The 17,400-nt window shown below is 41.9% G+C and overlaps 2 protein-coding genes across 4 annotated transcripts; both read left to right on the top strand.

The window, feature by feature from the left end:
• The first annotated feature begins 1,209 nt into the window (after positions 1-1,209).
• On the top strand, positions 1,210-10,482 carry samsn1a (SAM domain, SH3 domain and nuclear localisation signals 1a). 3 transcript variants are annotated; one of them, XM_061073297.1, is made up of 8 exons: positions 1,210-1,231; positions 5,532-5,612; positions 5,784-5,912; positions 6,954-7,071; positions 7,162-7,313; positions 7,495-7,710; positions 7,890-8,037; positions 9,748-10,482. In XM_061073297.1, exons 3-8 carry the CDS (start codon positions 5,841-5,843, stop codon positions 9,900-9,902), a joined length of 861 nt encoding a protein of 286 aa, XP_060929280.1. In that variant the 5' UTR covers positions 1,210-1,231; positions 5,532-5,612; positions 5,784-5,840; the 3' UTR covers positions 9,903-10,482. The 3 variants fall into 3 exon arrangements, with proteins under 3 accessions (XP_060929280.1, XP_060929278.1, XP_060929279.1); XM_061073295.1 differs by lacking the exon at positions 1,210-1,231 and adding an exon at positions 4,368-4,508; XM_061073296.1 differs by lacking the exons at positions 1,210-1,231; positions 9,748-10,482 and adding exons at positions 4,368-4,508; positions 8,428-8,476.
• Positions 10,483-11,809: 1,327 nt separating this feature from the next.
• Positions 11,810-17,394, top strand: hspa13 (heat shock protein 70 family, member 13). The gene is made up of 5 exons (XM_061073423.1): positions 11,810-11,972; positions 12,062-12,402; positions 13,098-13,311; positions 13,485-13,652; positions 14,958-17,394. The coding sequence occupies exons 1-5, from the start codon at positions 11,948-11,950 to the stop codon at positions 15,536-15,538; spliced, it is 1,329 nt and encodes a 442-aa protein (XP_060929406.1). The 5' UTR covers positions 11,810-11,947; the 3' UTR covers positions 15,539-17,394.
• The last annotated feature ends 6 nt before the right edge of the window (positions 17,395-17,400 follow it).

The following is a 17,400-nucleotide window of genomic DNA, read 5'->3' as shown; positions in this document are numbered from 1 at the left end:
AACTTAGAATTGTGCTTACAGAAGCAGAAAAGGCTGATGATGCATTTGTCAAAATGTGGTAAATGTAAAAGAAAAACATGTTTGGGACTTCTTTCTTTTTCCTATGGTAGATTTTGAATTTACACCTCTGCTTTTAAACTTCAGTGTAGGTGTGTTGTGTCACAGGTCCACAAGGGGCTGCCTTATGGTTAACAAGTACCTGTTCAACCTACTCATAGTGGTTACACAGAGAAACCACATTAATCAGATGCTTAAACATGTAAGGCAAAAACAGAAAAACAGAGGATTTTCCCTCTCTAGTAAAAACCTTTTTCCATTGCAAAACTTTGTATCACTCTCTTTGTTGCGAGGCGATGTAGCCTATGTATAGCATGACTGTATGAAGCTGCCATGTTTTGTGTTTGTGTTACGTTTTTACATAAATTATTAGGCACCTTATAATAAGATAATATACAGGTTTGGTTCCAGTTCTAACTAGAATGGCACCCCAAACGTGCCCCTATGAATCCATATTTAAATTCAATACATCTAGATGTTGTTTGGATCTTCACCAAATTGCTCACACTTATTCTCTGCACAAACAACATAAATATTGAAATCACCTTCTCTCAGAATGTTAACATGAAAGTGAAGAAAAAAATCCTGGATTTGCAAAAAAAATGTATGGTTTCTTCTTTGGGTGATGTCCTCTCCAAACAAACAAACAAATGCAAAATGAAAACATTACCTCCTTGGCGAGGTTACGATGAGTCCATCCCTAACAATTCACATCAACAGTCTTTTTTGACAAATGTCTCCTTTCTCAGTTCACTCCCAACCCATTTCCATGAGCCCACCCATGGGACCCCACTATCTGGATGTGCCGTACAGATCAGATAGGAGGCCCTACCTTGGCAAGTCGTCCACCCTCCCCTCTCAGGAGAACACAACGCCAGGCCGCTGCACAGACATGGCCAGCCTACCCGGTGGTGCGACGCCCACCCACACCTACAACCAGCGCTGGAGCAACCCAGGCGACAGCAGTCCATCCTGGGGGACCGTCCAACACACCTGTCGCAGACCGCTCACAGAGTACCGCATGTACTCTCATGACTTCACCCCAGCCAATGGGAAGGAATGGGAGGAAAGACAGGAGCAGGCCCAGGATTCCAGCTTGAAACGGGACTGTAAACCCCCGATTCCCCCAAAGGTGTCACGCCCTGTCACTGACTTGGATCTGTCAGAACCAGACGTAAGTTGATGTTGATGTTTTGTGTTTTTATTCCAGGAAAACAGAGCCTGAGTATTGGATTCTTACAAAGTAGTTGAATGAGTCTCTTCAAGATTCCACAATATTATATGTCAGCTATGTTAATTGCAACAGTTTTCATGCCTCCACGTTAGAGACAGCTAGTGCCTGGAGGCATTATGTCTTCGTCTCATTCTTGTAAACACAAAGTCTCAAAAACGTACAGAGGGGATTTCTTCAAATTTTGTGCTAAGTTGTGCAAAGTTCAAGTTTGGCTCAAGGATGAACTGCTAAGATTTTGGTGGTCAAGGACAAAAGTGTGACCCCATAAACTACACCTTTTGCATTGGGCACTCGGTATCTCAGGAACAACCTCCAGAGGATCCTTTCAAATGTCTTCACATAAATTTAGAGATTGAATAATATGATTTTGGAGGTCAAAGGTCACGTGGCTTCACAAAGCATGTTTTTGGCCTCTTGAACATCATATCTCAAGTGGACTCAAAGATTAACCGATTTGATTTCAGGGGTCAAATGTCATGGTGACCATATACGAGTCTGAACATTTTTTTTATGTGGACTGAAAATGCACTGGCTGGCAGAGGCATACAACAAAAGGGGGGTATTCTAGTTGCTTTCTGTAATCACTCCTCCCATTTTTATTGGCCATGAAGTGATACCGTCCTAATTGGATTTCAGCATAAAAGCCAGAGTCTTCATTTTGTACAGAAATCCATTAACAGCAGAAGTGGAGTTGATGTAAGCAATCTGTCAAATCCATAAATTCAACATTACATCATTACTTTGAGTATACCTGCTTGTCTTGATTTATGCTTCACTCAGACTGCTGATATTATTACATTATCAGCTTTGGCTAAACTTTGGAAATACATTTTTGTGTATTTTCTTAGTCTGAGTTTACACTGGGAGGGAGTCTGTCAAGTCCTTTATTAAAAACATCCAACTCACATAGCAAATTTTTGGCCCACATTTGGCTCACATCCTGTATACCATATGGAATGATGGCATTTGGAAGGCCACCTCCTGTTTGCCAGATCTGGGCCACAAGCCATAGCAATACCGCATGTCAACCCAAGGTGCCAAAGGTGGCCCAAGAAGGTAGATTAATTTAAAGATTAAACCTTGCTAAGAAAAAGCTCACAAAATGTTTTGGGATATTTGGGCCACATTTTCTAATTTACAAGCTCACATGCCTCATCCATTTTTGTCTGACCACAAGAAGTCCAGAAGTGCTGCATCAAGTGGCCCACACCCATATGTTTTCTGGGAAAGACTGTTTATACAAGCATGTGAACAATGTTTTAAGAAGCATGCCAATCCATTAAGTGTGAAAAATGTCTCCAAGTTTAAATTAATTTCTGATCAAAGATAAACTCTCCCAGTGGGAAGGTTTTCAATCAGTTGCAGTTCAGTGCAGTGAGGTCGGAGGTCACTCAGTGCTAATACCACACAATAGAGCTCTTTGACCAAAGAGGTCAAAGCCGTTGCGTGCCCTCGAAGCATAAGACCCGGACCGATATCCAGCGAACACGTGCAGTCAGACATAAAGCAGTCGTTAAAGCTTAACATCACTTGGGAGAATTGTCTGATGAAAAGGATGATCCGGAGTAGAGATTACAAGATGCCTATGGATCTATATGGTTCTTAGAGACAAATGTAATTTCATTAGACATGAAGCCTCTTAAGTCTATAGAGATGGTGTGGAGTTTATGACTCGTTCGTCATACACAGAATAGAAAAGAAAACACTCATCATACTTGGTTTTACTCTGCTCTTCTTTGTGAATATTTCACCTTTTGTCAGCACATGGTCAAATTAGATGTTTCACAGACAGTGTTTTGCCAGTGAGCAGTTTCATTATTTTGTCTTAGAATAAGCAAACTTTCATCGTAGCGCGTAGTTTTGAAAATTACTGGAAAGTTATCTGCCTAATAATACTGACAAATACGAAAACCCTCTCTCTAAATTGTTTAAGACATTAACAAATACTAGGTGACTTTTACTTTTTTTTAACTCTTCAAATGAACAATGGCCTCTCCAGGCCGTCAGGAGGTTCTAAAGTAATAGATTAGAAGCTTTAATCTGGATTGACAGGAGTTTTCGGCTGATTGAAGGCAGCAGGATTGGACAATGTGTCGTCTTTGGAATTCCTTTTTCTGCATCTGACTGATACCAACTCTCATTAATGTAAACACACACACAGACACACATACACACACACACACACAAATTGCAAGAGGAAAGCTACAACTGACAGCGATGTAGGATCTTGGGGAAAGTCAAGCTCAATCCTAAATTCACATTCACTGGGGAAGGCCATGATTTGTAAATAGGTGACAGGCGGTTGTTTAATGATTGAGAAAAATTGGATCACGTGTTTGACAGTTAAGTGTTTCTGAGACATCAAATAAAATATTCAGTGTTGCCCTCTATACTGAAAGCAGAGATAAACAGGAAAAGGTTTCGACACAGTAAAGTTGCCACTTTCAGCTGTTCCTCTGTTGTACGTCAGCACTTCCTCAACATACTCACCCCACATGAAGAAATAAATGCAAAGGAGTCATAGCATAATTTACAAAAGCAACTTCCTCATTAGTAATAATGGAAAATCTTCAGGGATAATAAAATTAGACCTGATTTGAATCAAATATATGTTTGTTTTACATGTTGTCTTCCTATTTTATCCATTCAATTCTTTAAAAAACGCTGTTATTATGAGGCTAAGGGCCACTTAGAATAAACATATTGTCAGGGTGAAACTTTGAGTCACTCTAATGTCATTGTTATACTTGACTTTACAGTCCAACTCTGAGCTTAACCAACTACAGAGATGTAACACAGCAGCAAATGTGACTCAAGCTCATCCTCACCAGCATATCTCATATCTGACGATTTAAAAAAAAACAAATACGACATTTACAAAACTTAAACACAGTTGTTCCTGGAAGTAGATCTTGATGATTTTGTTGAACGGGCCACAAAATGCATACTCAAGCACTTGTGTTTTTCCCCTTCAAAGCAGCAAGACACTGTGTCAATTGCCTCACATCCTGTATGTTGAAAGGAAGTGGGCTAGCCAGCACTTCAGACAGCCAGTATTCACTGTTACACTGTGTTAGTTAACACTTTACTGTCAGGGGAGAGTGGGGTAAAAAGAAAAGAGAAGAGAAAGGGTTGATATTTGATTAAAGAACAATAGAAAATGTTACATAGGACGGCATCCAACGTGTCGGACAAAGCAAAGAGCAGCAAACCAAAGGTAGGTGAAAATGTGAATTCAAATGTGAAGCCAATGATGTACAATTTTATGTTCAAATAGTTTCTTCAAAACTTGTGACAGAGTCTGACAGAGGTCGTTGTTTAAATGACATCTGTGCAAATTAGTTCTGGTTGTACTTGAAATTACTGTGTAACCTAATACCATTTTTGTAGATTTAGGATTTAGGGATAATTTATACTTTTTAAAATACTAATGCCTCTCATAGACTAGAAGGCAGTTTTTTAACACAGATACAATAAAATGGATTTTCAATTATCACGCTGTAAAAGAGACAATGACAGTAAAATTCCTACTATGTAAAAATAATTAATGGAAAGAGTTGCTTTGAAACACAATCTTTTGATTCTGCTGCTGCGTTTGTAGACAATGGAGTAAAACGACGCGACATTAAAACAATCTGCAGTGAGCTGTCTAGGAGTTCCTATTTAACCAGGATTTCAAGGGATTATTGGTTTATATAATTGTTTTGGTGCTCTGCGGTGGAGATGATGGGGGTTTGGGAGAGATTATGATGACTTTTAGTTTATAAAAAAATGTGGGAGGGAAAAAACAGAAGAAACAATTAAAACTAAGCCAAAGTGAGGTCACTGTGAGTAAATTTTGCCAGTAATAAAATGATAATAACGAGTAAAACTTAAGTTCAATTATCCTTAATTTTTTATACAGATAAATATGTCAGTGCACATGTATGGAGAACATGTGTGTGTGTCTGTGTATGTGTGTGTGTGTGTGTGTGTGTGTGTGTGTGTGTGTGTGTGTGTGTGTGTGTGTGTGTGTGTGTCGGCCCAAAAAAGAAAACTGGCGTTCCTTGCCCCTATAGACAAAGACAGCTATAGAAGCTTCTGTGTTATATCATCCATTTTATCCACTCGAAGATGCAACGTCTTGCAGGATTTTTGACCCTTGACACACATGGTGACTTGATATTATGTAATGCTGGTAAATCTTGCTAGATGTTTTTATGACATCTTTCCTTCTTGTTTTTTTAAATCCTCCCCACAGCGCTCCACAAGCTTCGGCAAGTTCGAGGGTTTCAGACATCACTTGTCACCGGCCAAACCAGAGGAGAATGGCACAAACGTGGTGCGTAAATGTGTTTGATTTCACTTTAAAATCATAACAACAGGAAAAGGTTCATACTGGGTAAAAATGTTGTACACATGGTGGACAAAAGATGAGAAGATGGGAGAAATATGAGCAGCTGCAGTATGGTCTAAATCCGTTGTCTTTACTTAACCAACTTTCTGCCCACAGGTCGTGGAAGAATGTGAAAGTTCAGACCCTAACAAAGCAACTGGACTTGGGAAGAAGATGAAGGCTATTTCACTAACCATGCGCAGAAAAATGGGCAAAAAACACGCCAAGTATTTTTCTGAGGAGCCTGTGAGTCACTGGAAAATTCACTCACACACACACACACACACACACACACACACATACACACACGCACACACACACACACAGATATTTGTACAGCTATCTTAGTGAGGACACTCAGAGGCATAATGCATTCCCTAGAACCTTACCCTAACCCTAACCATCAAAACGTAATACCTAACCCTAACCCTTTACCTAACTTAAACCTAATTCTAACCCTAACCCTAAAACCAAGTCTTAACTCCCAAACACTACATTAAAGGGGGTCACGAAGTGAGGACCGGCCAAAAGGTCCTCACTTTCCCGAAATGTCCGTACTCCATAGGTTGTCGACTCAAACTGGTCCTCACGAAGATAGTTGTACAAGAGCACACACGCACAGAAACTCCATCAGGCACCATGAATAAAGCTATTTGTGTCCTTAATCCCTCATTCAAGCGTAAATGTCACTATTTGGTGACTAGACTGTGTTTATATAGAGCTTTTCTAGTCTAATCGGCCACTCACAGCACTTTACAGTACAAGCCATTCCCTAGTTTAGACATACAGTCATACAGCGGTACTATACACTGCACTTCTATCACACACTGCTGGCACATGGGGCAATTTGAGGTTTAGTGTAGTGCCCTGTGGCTTGCAAACTGGAGTTCAGGGATAAACCCACTGACCTTCTGGTTAGTGGATGAACTGCTTTCTCCCATGATCCACAGCCACCCCTTGCCACTCTAAACATAAATGCAAACCCAGCAAACACCTGTGCACAAAGGACCAACAACACTCTTGATACGCAGTGAGAGACCAGACTCATCGACGATCAGCGTCAGTTACAGCAAACCTGTGTTGTTTTTCTCAAGAATCTTTATCGCTGTCATCTCTCACAAACCCACATCCTTATATATAACGCTGCTGCTGACATGCTTCACTATGACATACACCACAAAGTGTCCTACTGCACTTTACAAGTTTGATTCTAATACCAATGCAAAGATCTTCACAGCGTCAGTCTGTTTTATATAACATGCCTCCCAATTGTTTTTCTGCCTGTAGGGTGATGATATGGATAAAGAACTGGAGGCAGAAGCAGAGAGCAGCACTACAGCTGAGAAAGACAATGCAAAGACAAGTAACTCCTTAGAGAGTCTGTACAGCGGCCAGAGCACCTCCAGTGAGTATACTTCACAAAGAGGATCCTGCACAGAACACAGAATTGTTTTATCACCATCGCTGTGTAATCACACTGTGTTTGTGGGTTCAGGTGGTGTGACCAGTGAGTCCAATAGTTCTGCTCAGAAAGACAGTGTGAGGCTAGAGGAGGACGGATCCTACCAGGGACAGTTCTGTGGCAGAGCTCGTGTCCACACAGACTTTGTTCCAAGCCCGTATGACACAGATTCTCTCAAACTCAAGGTGATACACACACACACACACACACACACACACACACACACACACACACACACACACACACACACACACACACACACTACATCTACATTGATGTTTGTGTCCTACAGACTCTGCTTTAAGAAAAGATAACTATAACCCATCCCAGTTGAACTCCAATTAAAAGCCTGTTATTTTTTCCTAGGTGGGTGACATCATCAACATCATCAGTAAGCCTCCAATGGGCATCTGGACGGGCATGTTGAACGACAAAGTGGGGAACTTCAAGTTCATCTACGTAGATGTTTTAGTGGAGAAAGAGGAGGAGGAAGAAGAAGTCCCAAAGATCAGACAGCAGAAGCTCTCCAAAAGACCTAGACCTAAAACGTTGCTGGAGTTACTGGAGCGACTGAATCTGGAGGTGAGGGGGTGTTCGCCTGATCATTCACAACTCAACTTCAGACATAAAGAGATAAATACCCGATGTTATCAGCCCCCGTTGATTTCCTGCTTCGGAGGACAAACATCACATTTGTTAACACTTGATCTGAAACCTGATGTGGGTCTTTTTTTCACTGAGCTTTGCTTTGGGCTTTGCAGGAGTATGCCTCTGCGTTGCTGTTGAATGGCTACCAGACGGTGGAGGACCTGATGCACCTGCAAGAGAAACACTTGATAGAGCTGAACGTCAACGACCCCGAGCACAGACACAGACTTCTGGCTGCTGCTGAGTGCCGCTACACAGAAGGTTAGAAACACACCAAACTACAACTGCGACGAATGATTTTAATATTTAATAGCTGTGTCTCAATTCAGAGGCTGCATTTGAAGCCCAATTCAGTCGCAGCGGCAAGACCAGGTTGTGCCATTTCGATGAGCGCCTTCAAATTCAAGGAAACCCTCTTTAGACCAGACCATCCTATTTCGGTTCAGTCTTTGTGGTCTAATAGACCAGCAACACAGAAGCATGAAGTCCCTGAATTGAGACAAATGCTTATGTCACGGTTTATTTATTATCGAAGTCACATGCTGCGATCAAGTTGTCCCATGGGGCGTATACCTCAAACCTTTAAAAACTAAATAAACTATTGGATTTATTCACATCAAAAAGATAAAATAAACATAATTTAAATTCCAGGCTGAGGCATAGCAAAGCAGTCCCGACGCTGGAGGCCTCTCATTCTGACGCAGGAGCTTTAAAGTGCGTCTCAGGCAAGGTAAACCTCATTGATGACTGATTGGTTTCATCACTCGGGTTTTTACAAATGCTAAATGGATGCTAAGGCTGTATGTTGGAGATAATGTACAAAAATAGTCCCCACACTTAAACCTTTAAAATTCCTTTGCAGGTGTTTGTAAGAATTCATGTTCAATAACCTACTATAAAACTAAAGTGTCCCCTCAGGCTTTCTGTCACAATGAGAGCGCTTATTGTCCAATATGGGTTTTTATTGCACATTGTCCTTCAAACAAAAAGAATAAACCTTTCAAATCCAAACACAAAGACAAACAAAACGAATGTGTTTCTAACACATTGAGTTTTATGAAAAGTAATCTGACATACGAACGATGTGAAACAGCAGACGGAAGCTGGAGGTTAGTGCCACTCTGAATAGAAAGACATCCTGCACACTGTGAGAGGCTTATCAGTGATTTCCTGTTACTCAGATAGAAAGTGCTTAAGAGGGCAGAAGCTGTTCCAGTAATCTGGTGTCTTGAAGCAAAAGGCTGATTATCGCAGAGGGCTGCATTTATGATGCAAAACAATACTTTCCGAGCAAGAGGAAGGAGTAGAGTTCACTGGCAGCTTCTATTCACTCTTTTTCTTTGTGTGTGTGTGTGTGTGTGTGTGTGTGTGTGTGCGTGTGTGTGTGTGTGTGTTAGCTATACTGCATGTAACCTCAGTAATTAAAGGTCATTGTCATTTTTCCTGCTTGGGCGACAGTTTGACGAAACAGATGGCGGCTGCAGTGTGACCCTGCCTGCCTCACAGGAGAGGCCAGTAATTTAATCAAGCTGAACTCCATTAGGTTAGTGCTTTGGCACCGTGGATGTTAGGATTAGTAGTTTCTGTCAGTGAGGTCAAAATATTAAAGAATGGTGCAGCTCAGATCAGTCTGGTAGTAGAAAAATACAAATTGAATCTGAGGTGCTTCGGGTTGCTTTTTGCTGGGTCACACCTTCAGTAGTTATTTTATCATTTGTGTGATTTTGCTATTTTCAGTGACTCAATCACACATCCATTTGGACAGTAACAAACTTTGCAGTCCAAATTATTGCACATTGCTTCTGCTATAAAAGCAATAAAACCAAAATGTCAAAGAGCATCAGCCTTTCACGTCTAAATCTGGCTTTATTTCTCTCTTGGCACAGATTTTCACTTCCCTCATGTGGTTGGAAACGCAAAGTTGAAAGAGTATGACATTTGTATTAATTCCACCTTGTCTTGCGGCCACAGGTGATGATGTCAGGGATGTGGAGGAGCACAAATCCTCCCACACTCAAAAGGAGGAAGACAGTGACTGTCCCAGAGACTCGGGCTGCTTCATCCCGTCAGAATGTTCAGACAGCAAAGAGGACGCCGAGCAGCTCACAGACGCTGGGGCCTCGTGATCTGCTCGTTTGGGAATTAAGTGTTTGTCATTTTCTTATGACTGATGGTTTTAACAATTCATGTCTTTAATGTTGCATTAACATCCTTCATACCAGAAAGCCACAAGCTACATCTAATATAGAAAGAACAAACCGCCGGTACTCTAAATGTCATCTCATCCATTTGTCAGTTCATCAAGATCATAATAAACTTTACAAGAAGTTTTTTTTAACCATTTTATGTTGAAGAAGTGACATGTCACTGTTTAACATCACTTTTATTTATTGCATTAACAATCATTCAGTGTCATTACATGTACGTTCTGCCTTTATATATCACTTTTATCATCCTCATCACATCCAGTCTCAATTCAACGTCCAGGATCGTCTTTTCTTTTCCCATGTGAATCGAGTGGTATTGTTAATCGGGTGTTTTTTTTAAATAATATAAACTGTACAAGATGTATGTATGATGTAAAGCACATATGTTACTTTTTGAATGTGTGTGTGTGAGTGTGAGAAAGAGAGCCTGTATATGAAAGCCATTTATCTGTTTCCACAACTTTTTGTAAATAAAATTAAAGAAATACGCTTACATTTATTTTTTGTTGTGTATTTGGAATTATTTCAACTACCACTACATGATTTATCAGTGCTGTACACATAAATGTAAGCATTAATGAACTATAACAGAGTAAAAAAAATTGATTTAATTTAATTGTATTAATTTAAATGTTTTCACAATATTCAATTCAATTTTATTTAATATAATTTAACTAGTGTCCATATTTATATTTTTACTACGTTTTAATATTGTTTTTATTATTACATTTATTACTTCCCATTGCTTTTCGTCTGATTATTCATGAAAATTAGTGGCATTTTTTACAAAATGGCCACAAAACGGGAAATGGCTGACTTCCTGCTGCGTTAATCAAATATTTTTTGTCCAGTCATGATAAAAGTGTGTACTGAATTTCCTGATGATCGGTTAAACCAGACGGAATTTACAGACGCTGTTGAGCCATTTTGCCATGCTAATTTTGACTCCAGAATACGTACATTGTCATCAGGCCTCACTCGCCCGCAAAGTTTAGTGAGTTTTCGAATATGTCAGCTTTGCTTTGAACTCATTGTATCTCTCCTGAAGTTGCCCACAGTCCGTCTGTAAACTCAGCAGAGTCTCTTTGTCTCCTAGAGCTTTCATCAGATCAACTTCAATTTCGATGAGGGTCCTCTCAACAACATGGAGATTAAAACTACCTAGATTTTAGAGTTCTTGTCCCACGGTGTGGCCATGGCATAGCATCAAAGTTTGATTACCAGCATCAAAACCCAAGGTTGTTGTATCTGTATAGTGTCAGTGGTCATAGATTCCTCTGATGTCTAAGATTTATCAAAGGTGAAAGATGTATTGATGTTGAAGAGAATCAACAGTGTTTTTGACCTTAACAGATCTATTAGTCTGTATGTAGTGATAGCCCCACCTAGTGGCAAGAGGAAGTAAGCCTCGTTTTCCACCGTGTGGTCTGCACTTGATGGTGGGGACCGTGCGTCATTAGTGGGCGTGGTTCGGGGTTGCGTGACGCACACAGGAAGTGAAGAGTTAATCCGTTTATCTGTTCTCCTGCGGCCGCTTCAGGGGCAGAGTTCCAAAGAGCTCGGGTCCGCACAGTGCTGCTCGCAGCCCTAGTTTTAATGTGCTTTTCATTTTGTATCTTTATAAATAATATATTTTTCAACCTGGACTGCTTAGGCTCCGTCTGGTTGGCTGAAAACATGGACACGTCTCGAAACCTTTTAGAGTACGTCATGTGTCGCAAGCCTTGATGGGAGATGTAGTATTGAGCTCAAATCTGATTCGCTATTCCAGGAGAGTACGTGATGTAAACTACAGTACCCAGAAAGCACCTGGGGCCATACAGCGTTGACGTGTGTTTTCATGCTGGTCTGAAGAGTTCTCCTCCAGCTGTTGAAGCTTCGCGTGTTTTAATCCGCACTGAAGCACCTGATACCGACACATTGTGACGTGTCAGTGGCGTGAGGCCTCGCTACAGTGTGAGACCATGTCCGGAGAAGTTTCTATGATCGGTAAGTGAAAGGAGATCTCTGTCCTCCCGGTAGCTCGCCGGTGTTTGGATGCTAACACATGAGCTAACGGTGTCTCCATCGGTCCCCAGGCTCCGTCATCCTGGCCCTGTTCCTGGCAGGGTACCTGGGCCAGCAGTACCTTCCTCCTCCCAAACCCCTGGTCATCGGCCTGGACCTGGGCACCACCTTCTGCTCGGTGGGCGTCTTCCACCCGGGCAGCGGGGAGGTGGAGGTGCTGGCGGATGAGGAGGGGAGGAAAAGCATCCCCTCCGCCGTCTCCTTCACCACCGATGCGGTGCTGGCCGGACACGATGCCGTGGACCTGGCCAGCACCAACCCACAGAACACCGTGTACGACGCCAAGAGGTTCATCGGGAAGCTGTTCGACCCGGAGCTGCTGGAGCAGGAGAGCGCCCGCTACCCTTTTAAGGTGGGTCATGGTGCTGATTTCATTGATGAAACTCATTTATGAATTCAATAGGATCACACACACACACTTTAATATAATACTGTCGTGTATTCACTAGAGTTAATGATTTTAGCATGTGTTTAAATACAATGACAGGCTGATATATATGATGCTTATCTTTGGGACTCTCAGACATTCCCAGAGAATCCTCCAGATGTTTATTCAAGGAGGTCTGTCCCTCTTTGGAAAGACCTTTTACCTAGGGAATGACTTCTGACCAGCAAATGGATGGGGGTCCTTGACCAATGCATTTTCATCTTCATGTGCAAAACAACTCCTTATTTAGGCTGAAGCCCTGTTGTGTGATGTCATGTTATCTCTAGTTTTGGGGTCCCACCTCCCACCTATAAAACTTCTTGCCCTGCAGGGAGAAGACAGACTTCACTGTTTGGCTGTGTGATTTCTCCAAGTTTCTAGAGCTTGTCCTGACCTGTACTACTTTTGTGTAATAAACATCATTATACTTGTAAGTACTGGGTCCGCGTTCCTTTCCTTCATCATCAAGCTTCTACAACCACATCAACCTCTCGGCCGACCAGAATATACTTCAATACATTTAAAAAAACAAAAACATTTTTCATGTATTCCTCCTGATCTGATCTACTGACACCTCTCCTCCCTGTTCACTCTCTCTCTGACTCCTCCTCCTCCTGCAGGTGATCAACAACAATGGCAGTGCAGAGTTTCTGATCTCCACCAATCACACCTTCACCGTGAGCCCAGAGTTCATCGGCTCCAGGCTGTTGCTGAAGATGAGAAAGATGGCTGAGAAGCAGCTGGGTGTGCTCATCCAGAAAGCCGTCATCTCTGTGCCCGCAGAGTTTGATGAAAGACAGAGGAACTACACCGTCAGGGCCGCCAACCTCGCCGGTCAGTCCTGCAACGGTTTCATAAGGATGTTAGATGTCTTGACAAAACAGCACATCAGACACCTGAGTCTAAAACTCACTTGAGATCCTCGATAGCTTTTCTCTCCCAGAGTCATTGACACACTATGTCACTGGAATCCTTTTCACACTAACTCCATCATTACTGTCTTGCAGGCTTGGAGGTCCTGCGAGTGATCAACGAGCCCACGGCTGCTGCCATGGCGTACGGCCTGCACAAGGTAGACGTCTCTAACGTGCTGGTGGTTGATCTCGGGGGAGGAACACTGGATGTATCTCTGCTTAACAAACAGGGAGGCATGTTCTTCACCAGAGCCATGGCAGGTAGGTGCTTCGCTGCTCTAGTATTCAGGAAGTGACATGAACTAATTGTAGTTGCACAGCAAAGACCTAGAGTGACGAGATGTCCTCTGACCCGCTTCAATCTCACAAATCAAACAGACTCTTCTCTCTCTGTCCAAACTGTAATTTGTGGCCATAATATTTACACTGACTACATAAGGAGTTGTATTTGTTTTCAGTTGGGTAAAATCTCTCACAGTAGAGCTGCATCAACAACATGTAGTCACTTATCACCTGCTTGTGCTGACAGTCACTTTGTCATGGGACACATCCTTAAACTCAAGACTGGTTAAAACAAACAGAATTTGATCATTGCGAACACAAACATACATATTAACTTGCAAATAGAGCTGGGAAGTGAGATCACCAGTGATCACAGGAGACGCTTCAGGACACATTTGAATTTAAACGCTGACCACTTGTGATTGGATCTCTCAGGACAGATGTTGATGCAACAGTCCTGGTGGTCTGGCCCACACCTGTAGTTTGCGGTGGTAACAGCAACAGTGTTTTACAACAACAAGTCACAGATTACTGGCCTCAGCCAAACAAACTAATGTTGTTTTAATAAAGCTGTCAGAAAGTATTGGCTGTTTTCCATCATTCTATCAGCAACAATGATCTGATTACATGATGCACAGAATACAGGGAAATTAGTTGGTTATGAAGGTTGCAGGTGAGTCTCCTGTCGCATGCAGCTCTTCATCTTATTGTTTGGTTCCTCCGTACAATGACTGATCCTTTGAACAAAAACATTTGAATGAGCAGTAGCAGTAAGTGCTGAGCTCACTGTCATGTACACAGAGAACAGGAAGGCATGCATGTCCCCATGGACACGGATGGGTCAAATAATAGCTTCTCATTTATGCAAAGCAGTTGTCATGTTGTAATATGCAGAATTTCACTGTGTCATTGTTTCCCAACGTCTCAGTTTCTGCCCGTTGAGACTAGATGGGGCGAGCAGCGTTCTAGCTCTAAGACTCCGGGGTAGTGTAGGAGCGTATGTGTAGTGGAGTTGATGTCACAGTAATGTGGATATAGAATTAGAAAGTAATTTTTCAGACATTTATTGAAATAAAAATATTTTGGACTGCTTCTTCAAAAGCACAATTCATTATTTTGTTCTTAGTTGAAGTCGGTTCAACAGCTATTATTTCAGATCATAATTGTCACCTGGTTTGTCTGATGTAAAGAAAGAACAAAGCAGCTTTTGTTTGAGGAAGTGTTTGTGTTTTTGTTTCTCTGAAGAGAACTGAATGCTGTTAATAAGCTGATGGGTTTTTGCAGGAAACAGCAAGCTGGGAGGTCAAGACTTCAGCCAGAGGTTGCTCCAGTACACCACAGAGCGAGTTCGGCAAGAGTTTGGCGTCCCACCCACTCTCAAAGAGGACATTCACCGTCTCCGGCAGACTGTGGAGGCTGCAAAGCTCAACCTCACCCTCCAGCCCAGTGTCTCCATCTCAGTGCCGCTGCTCCTTCAAACCCATGGCAGCTCGGAGTCGCCCGAAGGCTCCGCTCCTGTTCCGGTTCTCTTCCAGGCCGTGATCCATCGCAAGCTGTTTGAGGAGCTCAACGATGACCTTTTCAAGAAGATCCTGGCTCCTGTTGAGACGGTGTTGGCTGAAGGCCGCCTGGAGAAAGAGGAGGTAGATGAGATCGTTCTGGTCGGAGGCTCCACGAGGATCCCGCGGATCAGGAGGCTGATCGCTGAGTATTTTGGGAAGGAGCCCAACACATCTGTCGACCCTGACCTGGCTGTGGTAACAGGTGTGGCCCTTCAGGCGGGCATCATGGGCGGTTCCTGGCCACTGCAAGTGAGCGCTATCGAAATCCTCAACAGACACTTACGCAAGACGAACCTCAGCTAACCTTCACAAAGAAAAAGGTGATGAAGCAGACTGGCCACAGATTCCTCTCTGTGTCAGACGTCTCTTAATGTGCTTAATGCAAATATTGCTGATCACACACAAGACATTTTGGTTTTCAACTTGTCTCTTGCTTCCTTGTTCGTGAGAGATTTCGGTAACAGAAGGAAAAAAATGCAGATTGTGTATTGAAACATGCCGACATTTCTATTTGACGTGTAGTGATTATCATCTGCCGAAGTCAACATTCCTCTTCTCAATTTCACAGTGACGGCTGCTTTTGTTGTGTGTAACACAGCGAGACCTTGAAATGTGAAAGAGACGTTTCTCTGTCGTGTGTCTACTGATCTGTTCAGCTACACCCGTGATGCTGAGTTATGTTAGATACTTAGATGCTGTTTGATTCAGGGAACCACCACTGGTTTAAAGATGAACCAGTGCATCATCATCAGCTATTTATTTATTTATTTCATTGACAGTATGGCTGTTGTGTGTGTGTGTCTGCGTATGTATGAGTGACAGTGTTTTACAGGCCTTAAATTCCTTTTCACATCTTCTCATTGAAGGCGGATGTACAGTGTGTTTGTGCCTTTTCAGAAAGCTGCTATACTCTGAACCCAACAGCCGTGAGTCGGTGGTTCAGACAGAGGCCCTTTTCCAGGTCCCTGATATGATCCCATGTCCACTGGAAGTCATGCAAATACGCAGAAAAGTTATTTAATACAACTTCACCGTAATACTGATTAGACTGCTCACCTGATAACTAATGAATCCTGGTCAGGTGCAGAGCCGGCAGCAAACAGATGAGACTGCTGAAATCATTTGCACCATGAGTAAATTTACTTAGTAGTGCTACACTTTTCAGTACAACACTGTATTATGTTCATATTGAAGAAAGTCGCTTACGAGAAGAAAATTGTAATAATACAAGAATAAAGTTGTTATATGTGAATAATACTTACGTGGTGCTGTTGAGCAGGAAGTATTTTCTTATATGTGAAACCTTTACATAGGGTTAACTTGAAAATAAAGCAATTACTTTATTTTTGTAACACAGTATTATGACTTTGTTCATGTCATATTATGATATATTTTTCCCTGTCGTATATCAGGACTTGCCGGGGCATTATGTTCCTCTGCGTTTGCTTTATTTAAAGTGAATTGACTTGCACAACGCTGCACGTGAGTGTTTGGAACCCCAGGTTGTTTGCTGCTGTAGGAAGAGAAGCTTGACTCTCCCACAGGAGGACCAAAGCATTGCTTACTGCTGCCTCGCGTATTTGATACTGAGAAACATGTTACTGTCGCACACAGGATGTTTGATCAGTGCCTGAAATCTGATGAATCTGTTTATTATTGTAGACAGATAGATAGAGTACTTTATTCATCCCCGAAGGGAAATGAAGACTGTACACCTGCATTGACTCTGGTGGACGTTAAGCTGGTTATTTATCCATCATGGAGCCTAAATTCCATTTCTGTTCCAAAACTATGTATCTTTATTTGAAAGAATGAAACCCATAATTTTGTATCCAGTGGGTATCAACCTCTCACAGATAACTTATAGTAACCACATTCCTGTAAAACAGTTTTTTTTTACTCATGAGTAGGTGTATTTATTTTATTTCATTTCATTTTCATCAAATGAAGAGCTTTCAATTAAGATAAAGCAATATGAGGCTGCACATTTTGCTTTCGATACTGTAGAGATACTGTTTCAGTCTCTATGGAAGTAGAGACCAAAAAAACAAAACTGAAATGTGGAACTGTTTTTGTATTTCAAGTGTAACTCATTGTCAGACTATACACCTTGGAAGTGAAGCTAATTTGCTATGAAAAATTAAAACTGCATTCCCCTGCCTGTC

This window comes from Limanda limanda, chromosome 6 (genome assembly GCF_963576545.1).
Source record: "Limanda limanda chromosome 6, fLimLim1.1, whole genome shotgun sequence".
In the NCBI taxonomy this organism is placed as follows: Eukaryota; Metazoa; Chordata; class Actinopteri; order Pleuronectiformes; family Pleuronectidae; genus Limanda; species Limanda limanda.
Note: the sequence above shows the minus strand (reverse complement) of the source record. Positions and strands in the feature narration are given on the sequence as shown.

Bases quoted from the DNA above. Each gene is read 5' to 3' on its own strand.
- samsn1a (XM_061073295.1), top strand. From the start codon at position 4,452: ATGTTACATAGGACGGCATCCAACGTGTCGGACAAAGCAAAGAGCAGC. The intron at 7,072-7,161 runs GTGAGTATACTT...TTGTGGGTTCAG, and splicing joins CAGCGGCCAGAGCACCTCCA to GTGGTGTGACCAGTGAGTCC. The intron at 7,314-7,494 runs GTGATACACACA...ATTTTTTCCTAG, and splicing joins CAGATTCTCTCAAACTCAAG to GTGGGTGACATCATCAACAT.
- hspa13 (XM_061073423.1), top strand. From the start codon at position 11,948: ATGTCCGGAGAAGTTTCTATGATCG. The intron at 13,312-13,484 runs GTCAGTCCTGCA...ACTGTCTTGCAG, and splicing joins CAGGGCCGCCAACCTCGCCG to GCTTGGAGGTCCTGCGAGTG. The intron at 13,653-14,957 runs GTAGGTGCTTCG...GGGTTTTTGCAG, and splicing joins CTTCACCAGAGCCATGGCAG to GAAACAGCAAGCTGGGAGGT.